This window comes from Xenia sp. Carnegie-2017, unplaced genomic scaffold (genome assembly GCF_021976095.1).
Source record: "Xenia sp. Carnegie-2017 unplaced genomic scaffold, XeniaSp_v1 HiC_scaffold_14, whole genome shotgun sequence".
Taxonomy (NCBI): domain Eukaryota; kingdom Metazoa; phylum Cnidaria; class Anthozoa; order Malacalcyonacea; family Xeniidae; genus Xenia; species Xenia sp. Carnegie-2017.
Window position 1 is genome coordinate 13,307,445 of NW_025813447.1, and position 10,077 is coordinate 13,317,521.

At 32.5% G+C, this 10,077-nt stretch overlaps 1 protein-coding gene across 1 annotated transcript; it reads right to left on the bottom strand.

The window, feature by feature from the left end:
* Positions 1–83: 83 nt before the first annotated feature.
* LOC124434319 (beta-adrenergic receptor kinase 2-like) lies at positions 84–9,926 on the bottom strand. The gene is given in 23 exon segments (XM_046984204.1): positions 84–843; positions 1,610–1,732; positions 2,032–2,159; positions 2,582–2,665; positions 2,754–2,925; positions 3,073–3,139; positions 3,870–3,970; positions 4,223–4,289; positions 4,796–4,903; positions 5,094–5,188; positions 5,394–5,471; positions 5,788–5,840; positions 5,972–6,053; positions 6,129–6,216; positions 6,607–6,698; positions 6,778–6,829; positions 6,902–6,963; positions 7,278–7,352; positions 7,421–7,522; positions 9,216–9,238; positions 9,241–9,288; positions 9,536–9,612; positions 9,731–9,926. Coding segments are annotated over 23 exon segments (2,025 nt in total). The 5' UTR covers positions 9,844–9,926; the 3' UTR covers positions 84–708.
* Positions 9,927–10,077: the final 151 nt, after the last annotated feature.

The window sequence follows — 10,077 nt, forward strand, 5'->3', positions numbered from 1 at the left end:
TGATTGAAATTTTTTTGTTGTTATATACATACATACACTCAATAAATTTGCTGCTGAGAGAATATTGTATTATTCATACATTGTGAGTGATAGTAGGCTTTTATTTTCTTTTTAGTGTTGATTTCAATTTCTAAAACATGCAACTAATATTTCACTCGTTTTATAAATTTTCAGAGATATTTTATACATGTCAATATTCTAAACCTTTGTCTTCACTTCATTGACAGAGATTACCATTAAAAATGTCACTTTTTTCCAATATAATACCTAAAGTTGAACAGCACTTGGCTGGCAACATTACACAAAAAAATTTTAAATGTGCAATTTAAACTAACCTTAGGAAACATTACAAGATTACATTTAGGTACCCTTAATTTACAATTCAAAAAAATTCTTAACATAATTTTAAACATTACACTTCACAAGAAGACATCTTCCCTGCTCCTTGCAGTTAAGGATCCTCTACACCTGATCATTTGCGAGCACACATGTAAAATGTCAATAACAACTTCGAATCAAGCCTCTTATTACTGCACAAAATAAATACCTATTTCAAGAGCACATTGTATAAAGTTGTTGTAAAGGAACTCTTCTTTTCATTGGCTTAAATGAACTAACCACAAGATCATGGATTACACAGACAGTGGTCTGACACTGTGCTGATTGGAGTTGAACAGCTTTTGCTATTTCTGCTAAGTGATATCATTATTAATTATCATCTCGACTAGATTGCGTTACAAGGTGACCACGACCAATGATTTTTGCTCCAGTCCTCATCATTTCAATGGCATGGTTGAAAGTTCTTTTCAATTCTTTTAGCCACTCATTATATTCTGTTTGAGACTAAAAGAAAATAAAAAAGTCTTGATAAAGGAAGATATTGCATGAAACAAGATGTCTGCTTTAGATTAGCTCACCTACATTACAAATTCTTGATACACAATGAATATGTAAAAATACAAGTTGATTTGCAAGATTTTGTCTTTGTTGATTTGGATGATCAAAACATCCAGAAACATTGCATACTTTTAAATATACATATTTAACCCATACCTACAGGGCAATTACAGTAACAGAGCTCAAAGAAATGGTCAAAGTTGGTTTGCAACCAGTTTCTAATACGCAGAAGTTGCAGCATTGCATAAAAAATACATTTTAGACCAATGATTGTCATGTTTGAGATTCTATGGGCTTAAATGACATCAACACACGTTGCCTCACTCTATATTTTAGGAAAATCCTCAAAATTGTCCTCTAGATGCACAAATAATAATATGGATCAGTGTAAACAATGTAATCAAATAGTTCTACATAACGGAATTCCATCCAAGTTAAGCTAACATATGACAACAATGAACAAACAATGCGCATAAAGTACAAAAATTGACATTAAATATTTCAAAAGAACATTGACAGGAAAAACCATTAATAACTGTTGTGGAAATAGCTGGTCAAAATGCCAGGTAAGGTGAAAAAATCGATCACTACACAGTACCCACAAAAACCTTCAAGAAAAAAAGGTGCCAAATTGTACCTCGTAACAAGTACAGAAGACAAAAATCCCTAACAATTCAACAATAGGAGAAAAAACAGTAAAAAGATCAATTACCTCAGCTCTAAGTAAATGTTCTTTGGTATCCTTTGTAACTATTTTGACACATTTAAATCCTTTAATATTTGCTTCGTCCAGCGAAGCTACATCCTCCCAACATAACAAATTTGTTGCATGTTGCTACAACATAAAGTTACATATAAGTTAGATAACATAGGTAGAACTACAAGGATATCTCAATGCATGCACTCTAGTTGTAAAATGAAAATTATTTTGCACAAATTAAGATGGATATTCATATTACTCTCATGTACGTTGATCAACAATTCTGTGATGAACTTTATAAATTTTAGTGATGATAGCCCTACTATTCACATACAAAGTTTATCTACATATTTAAGACTAATTCATCCTAATATATCCATGGATAAACCTGTTGATACATCTAAAAACACTGTTTGTTCACTATACTCACTAACCTGTTCTCCACGCCATTCTATTCTATTTGGATAAAGTAGAAAATATCGTTTCTGCCAACCAGGCAAAAATGGTCCTCCCATTTTAAAAAGATAGCCTTCCAGTATACGATCACTGCCTTCAGCACTTTCTAAATAATGATGAAGAGAAAAAATTTCGTAGGCACAGAGTTCATTCTCAAATTGCAGCAAACAATGATCTTTCGACAGAAGGATAAAAGAATATGGAAAATGATGTTCAGCATAAGTGAAATGACAACACTGGACTAGAGTTGCAGTGATACTGTTAATTTAAGGGGGTGTGTGCAGGTGAATATTCATGTGTAAAGTTGGGCCCAAATGTGTTCTTATGGAAGTGAATTGGCTTTCAAAAGAAATTAGTCTGACACAATCAAACATTCACACCCCCTACCCCCCAATCACAGTTCTAGCCATAACCCTACAATGGGCTAAAACAAGTATTAAAACAGCTGTTAAATTAACATGTTAAGAACTTCTATTAATAGGGCGAAGTCATTAAAATCTTCTGCATTTAGATGAAAAAATAACTCACCATGCCCATTGATGTTTGCTAATTTACTTTTTCTTTTCTGATCTAATTTGTCATGTTCCTGATTTACCACATCAAAAACAGTTTCTTAAAACAATGAAAACAACAATATAGTAAAGATATCAACATAAAGCATACACTTCTTCATCAACTACGATTGAAAACAGTTCTTTACCAGCAATTTCTTCCTGCCAACGCTCAGAATTAACGTGATTGAATTCTGCATAAATTTCCTGATCAGCATCTGACAGTTTGATTCCCTTGACGTCATCTTCATCAAAGGAGCCGATGTCAAATGCGTCAGCGGCGTTCACTTCACCACGAGGCGGAACAAGTGGCGGTTTCAACTGCAATAAAATTGTTCATTATCTTCATCACATAATTTATCAAAAAATAACGAAGAATTTTTATACAACAAGTAAACATATTTCGTAGCTTTGCACAAAATTAAACAAACGAGGCGAGTCTCACAAGTGAGACTATAATCTATTTACCCTCAGTAACTCAACCGTAAGCCAATCAATGTCTTTAAAGAATTCGTGTTCCCTCACTTCATCAGCACTAGATAAAGTATCAATTGTTCACATTATAATACTGTTTTCACATGCGAAATTCTTCCACTGTTGATGAGACAACGAAATATTTCAAATGTTTCAGAAATCACAATGTGCAATAAATACTCTTGACTCTGAAGATGACTACAGCTAAGGTTGTCGAAACGTCAGTAACCATCAACTCCAAAAGGCCTTCTTATGACTATACTAACCTATAAGATCTATATCTACGTACATACATATAGCGATACTCTCGGGTCCGGATCTCCCAAAATTAGAGTTGTTTTCTTAGAGAGGTTTAAGTTTAAAAGAGTTCATAAATTTAGCTAAAAGGTTGCTGATTTCAAGTACTTAGGTGCAACGACGAGAAATGACAGAATAAAGAAGGAGTACATTCGTGGAAGTGCAAAAACCACAAGAATTGGAAAGAAATTAAGAGGCGAAGCTGCGGTGATTTGGACATGCTATGAGGAGAGCAGACGATTATTTGGGGAAAAAGATGTTGAAAATGCAGTGCCAGGACAGAGAAGAGGAAGACTCTGCAGGTGGTGGATGGATAGGGTGGGGGAGAATATGAGGAGCATGGGTGTAATAGATGATTATGTGATGGAAAGATCCTATTGGAGAATAAAAACGCGCTGTGGCTACGCTAAATAAGGGAGCAGCCAAAAGTAGAAGAAGTTTAAGTTCAAAAGGGAGTAAAAATATTGTAGTAGTTGCATGAATTGAACACTAACCCTCGTGCTTTACATCCCAGACGTTTGTAAACATCTCGCTGTAAAAGACCACGTAATAAGCTTTTCATTTCGTCGGAGAATTGATCAGGAAACGTAACATCCTAAAATAAAAACAAAAATATAAGAATATTTAGCAGCTTTCTAATGTCATTGCTGGCAAACATTTGTAGCAAAATGATGATAAAAAGAGAAGAGAAGTTTTTCATTAAATGAGTCGTGATGTAATCTCAGATGAATGAGATAAGGCAAAACGTTAGAAAGAAATCTAGATATGCAATTTCCATTTTTGTTTGTAAAAGTATTTTGTAAACTCCCATGATCATTTTTAGAAATATTTTGTTTTACAAACTCACCATTGTTAAGGTTAATCTGTCTATTTCGTGTTTATCTTTTATTTTGTGCTGTCGAAATGGACTATGACTAAAACAATAAATACAGTAAAATTCTTCTTTAGTTCTGTGAATTCGTAGTTTCGGGCGTATGTTACAAAGGAATTAAGTTGAATAAATAGAATGGTTTGATTAATAAAACGTTTTTAAATAGAACACTAATTAATGTTTTACAACAACAACAATGAGTATTTCTTACGGATACAGCCGCAGAAACAAATGTATTTAGCTGGGTTGTCGTATTATTTATCAAACTACATGCAAAAGATCATATCAGTGCAAAAGATACGTAATGAACAGCGAGAACACGGTTGCATAATTATCAACAAACAATTATTCAAACATAAAATGAGCATACTACGGAATTTTCCAGTAGTAGTTATTAGTGGTTTGTATGATTAAAACATAAATTAACGTTTATTTCGTAATTATAGCATATCGTTTGGCCGCAAATAGCTACGATAAAGTTTCTGTAATCCGAACCATGGTGGATGTCAAATTATTCAGATTAAAACAACATTCGTTTCTATTACTTACCCCAATAGTAATTTATATAACATACATCCTAAAGAGAACCAATCTGCAGATGAATCATAGGCAACACCTTTTTTTAACACTTCGGGAGCCATATAACCATGCGTTCCACTGAAACAAGACAACAATAAGCGCTTAAGGTAAAAGTCACTCAGAAAACTACCAAATTTCCCCCATTAAATCACTAACAATGGCATATCGTACTCCATAGATCACTAACTTTTACAAATCTCTTACAATACCAGAATACACACAGTCCCTCTGTTCTTTTTCAACACTTAAGTCTAGTAAAGATACTTACACACTAGCGTGAGGTTTTTTCTTGCTAAAGTCACAAGCCAAACCCAAATCTGAGATTCTCACATGACCATGTTCATCTAACAATATGTTTGCAGGCTAAACAAGTTATAAAAATGTCTATAACACAGATTAAAATAGGAAGCTACCTAAAACTTGTAAAGAAATAAAATGTATCTATCTAAAGAAATATGTCTAACACACTCATTTTCCATTAAATGTAATATTTTGTGAGAGCACTTCATTCTTTTTCATAGTTATTAGCAAAGAACAGGATTTTCAAACAAATATTAAGTAACAAAACCTTTAGATCTCTGTAACAGATACATTTACTATGCATATGCTGCAAGCCAAGGACTATTTCACAAGCGTAGAACTGAACCTAGAATAAAAAAGTAGAAGCAAAGTTGTAAGAACATAACAATAAACGATAGAATAAAGATGATAGTGAGTACTGGACAGTTAGAAGAATGTTAAACTAATGTGATAGAAAATAAAAATCATAGAGAGAGAGAGAGAGTCCTCAATACTATTATCTTACTAACATAAATAAAAGTCTCTTATCATGTAAGTATCAAACCTTATGAAACAAACTATATGAATGACATAAACTATTAATAAATTGCAAAAACCATTGAAAGATGTTGTTCTAAAGGTACCAAGTCAATTATCATAAACAACAAAAATTGCAGTCTTACATCTTCTTCTTTAAATAATCCATGTTGTGATAAATGATAATGAAGATCACCACCTACATATGATATCATGAAATAATTGTATTAATATATGTATAATAACAACATTTTTTTTCTCATATTGCAAATGATGAAAACAAACTTTCATTATAACTGATATAATCATTCCTATCAAATTCATTCTTACCATTCATAAGATCCAAAACAAAACATAATTTGTCCACAGTGTGAAATGCATAAGTCATACAGACAATAAAAGGGCTGTTGACCTACATAAATAATTGTAATTAACATCATTTTAGAAAATTTAAAGTGAACTGGACAAAAATATCAGAAAATGTTACATGTGAAAGCATGATTCGTTCATTTAATGCAAGTGTTTCTCCCTGTTTTAATTTGATTCTTTTCTTGTCCAAACATTTCATGGCATACCTAAAGAAAAAAACAAATGTTAAACACATCAAAATTATTAAAATTATACTTAATATCACAACATGGATTTTCATAATTTTTTCAGGATGGTGCTATAAATTTTAGGGGAAGGGTGAGCTGGTAAGGAAGTGACGTAAGAAATAAGGTGGTCTGATAGTGCTACTATCAAAGGTTGGGTAAAAAAATGTAAAACTCTGTTCGACAGTGCTACTAATTTGTTTTGCTAAAAATTGGGGAGTTGCTAAAACTTGTTTCTTAGAGGGTGAACAATTCATTTAGAAGGTGAAATCTGATGTTCTTTTTTTATGGGGTGGTGGTGGCACCCCAAATAATTCCGTCCATGAATTACAAATATTCAGCAACTTTAGTTGATGAGTTAGACATACATACATCTTGCCAGTGTCTGCCTTACGGCAACCATAAACCTCACCAAAACCTCCACGTCCGATAATTCTGTGAACACTGAAGTCATTCATGGTAAGCTGAAAATTAAAGACATTTTATCATCACTTTAGGTTTTAACTGTGACAAAAGTTATTTTGAACATACTATAAAACTCACATTAAGGTTGAATTCAACATTTTTCCACTGCGTGTAGCGTATAAATCTATCACTATAAAGAAACACATAATAAGTAAATTTGTTGGTCCGTAACTCAATGACATTAATGTGTTCTCATCTCTACCTTTTAAGAAACTTTTGAAATATAGAACCACAAAGGCTTTTCTTTATTTCTACAGTGTAAGGCTAAAAATAAATTGATTCATGATATTATATTGGGTTTGCTATTAACTAAATGCTTGCATGACATTTATGGATTCATTGTCAATGTTAAATAGTGATATCATCCTTGCAATAGTAAATAACATCATCCTTGAGTAGTAAATGACATCCTGAATTCCTTTAAAAGTACATGAAAATAAATCCTGCAGTAATACTTTATGCAATAATTTTTACAGTAGTTCTTGAGAAAGTTTTCTCTGAGATAGTTCCTAAGGACTTGGTTTAGTAAGAAACATATATTCCTGTAAAGTATTTAAATGACAAATAAGTATAACTACCTCAAAAAGATTTGCAGGTGCACATGATTTTGACAGCAGACCTTTTACATGCTCCAGAGACTCAATACTAAAATTCTATAAGCAAGAAATCAATAAGGACATTTAATACTCATAATATTAATATTTAATAATGATGATCTCACATGTGAACATGACAAAAGCTCTTTCATTATAAAGTCATCAAAAATCTCCCGAGCTTTTTTAAGCCTTTCTTCCACAGTTTGTAGTTTCATATATTCTTTTATCTTGAAAATAACAAGAAAGAATTCATAAGCAATAGTTGAAGAACAATAAAAAAATGGTATAAAAACACTTTGATACAACATGCTAAACCAGGGAGGGTAAAACACTTTAAAGTCTTAAACATCAAAAAAGATATCAAAATGTCCAAAACAGTTATAGTAAGTCTGAGATAACACCATATACGTTGAATAAGTTTGTACTCAAACAAAACAATTGAAATGAACAGAAGAAAGCGTATTTTGTTTATCATTACTACTGTTTACTAAAATCTCTACAGTATTGGGTGTTTTAAGCGGTTTTCTTCACAGCACAGTTGAAAGAAACGCAATATGGGAATAGCTAATTTTTACATATGTAAGCAAGTCCCTAAAAATAACTATTTATTTTATACTTTCAGACATAGCTGACAATTGCTCAAAAAGGGTCTCTACATACGGAACAGTTTTTTTTGGTTATTTTTTAGTAAAACTAGGAAATTCATATCAGACGTTTATTTACCGTTACCTGAAATCATAAGCTAATTTTATCAGCAAGAATAAAAGATCACAATGTGATGTTTATCAAAATATCAAATAACGACAAAAAGGCAATTTAGTTAGCTTCTTCAAGTTTTTTCAATCTTTGGTTAAGGTACTCAAGTTTAGACTTTACCAACAAAGTTGTGTTTTAACTCAAGATGTTCATTGAAAACATATACTGCGGGGCATTTGAGTGATTATAAGAAATTACAAAATGAATTTATGCAGCGAAGTAAAACTAAGCATAAAATGTAAACACTTGTTTGTTATGCTGATTTGTTTGCTCAGAAAATGGAACGGCAATAAACAGAGTTGCTCGCTCATAAACGCATGGATATTCCGCAGTAATACAAATGAAATACAAACGGAAAACTTTTCTATACTACTTTATTGTCATTAAAAAATTCTTAAAAACGTAAGCAAAGAAAGTAATTTATACCGAACAATTAAAATGATTATCGTTGCGGTAAGGCCACTAAAAGGTATTCAAATTATGGTGTAGTGTGTATGCATTACTAACACTCTCACTTCTACACTTTCATCGTTGACTCTCTCACATAAAATGAACAAATTTCAGCTGTGTATGTTTTTGTCGAAGTTTTGTACAGTGTCATATCAAAAAGGGGGAAAATTTGAGAGTATGCACGACAGGGATAATATTTTCCAAAACAAGGCCGTAAGTCAAAACGTGGTAAAATATGTAAACATTGTTGTGAAGGAGATGACAAGAGCCAGGCTACATTAACATTTCGTCGCCAGCACACTTATTTACGCAAATGGAGCAAATCCAAGACACAATTTTGCATCCCTCTGTTCTTAATATAAATACATTACAAAAGAAGGTTTTGCTTTTAACAAAATATGACAGCATTTTTCATAATATGAATATTAAAATTTAAAATCAAGAACACTTTCAACCAACATCTGCGTCTTCATCTAGACATACTGTTTGCTATTTCTCGCAAATCTTGCAATTATGCAGTGAAATTTATGTATAGTTTTAAGTTTGCTTCTTGCAAAATTGCACAAGATAATACACTGAAAAATTACACTTATGAAATATTTATTGAGACAATAGCGTTGATAAGGTTGTAAAGGCTAGGCTTGTTTATATGGTAATGGGGAACATGAACAGTGCAATCGTTTCGACAAGAGAAATGGGTTAAAATCGTCTCACCGCTTCGTAAAAAGCCAATTGGGGACAGGCTCGTCACATTGTGTCTCACCAAACTCTTTAAAAAGCAGATAGCCTAAATAAGGCAAGAGACGAAGTTCATAAGACCTATAATGTTAAATTCACTTGTAGATACCTTACACTAGTATTATAGCATTAACAGATGTTCCTTAAAACCTTGCACACAGTGCAGAAAATATAAATTATAGTTTGCATACACCAAACACTATGATTCAATATCTAAACTAACGCTGTACTTCAACTACAATGCACAAAGTTTGATATTCATAAGGCAACAAGTAAAATTTATTTAGTTGACATACCGATCGTCTGTTCAAAAATATAATCAAATTCCAACTGCCCGTTATCGTAAAAATACTTGTACATAACATGATAGACGCTATAAAAAGGAGTGTTGAAATGCTCGTATTTTAACATGCCACAAGGCAAGTATTTGAGATCAGCTGATCAATAATGAACGTATTTCTAAGAGAGCATGACAATATCAGACTACTTACGATGGGTCTGGAAGAACGATTTTCTTGCTTGCTCTAGCGGCAGGAGTGGACTTAGATTTCTCCATTGCCATTAGATAAGAGACATCAGCTAAAACAGCCTCTAAGTCCGCCATTTTGGCGACTTCAGGCTTTCACTACAGCTCTGTTAACTTTGTATATAATGGCGTCCTACTTCACTTCCGATCGTGAAGGATGATCCAATGGGTTGGTCACGTGACCACTCGTTTTCAAGAATATATATTTTTACCAACGCTTTTGCTTTTCCATTCACATTTAATGAAACGTGAAATTGGCGAATCGCTAGAAAATGCCAAAATAAGTCAATTTCATCGATAAATGCAAATTGC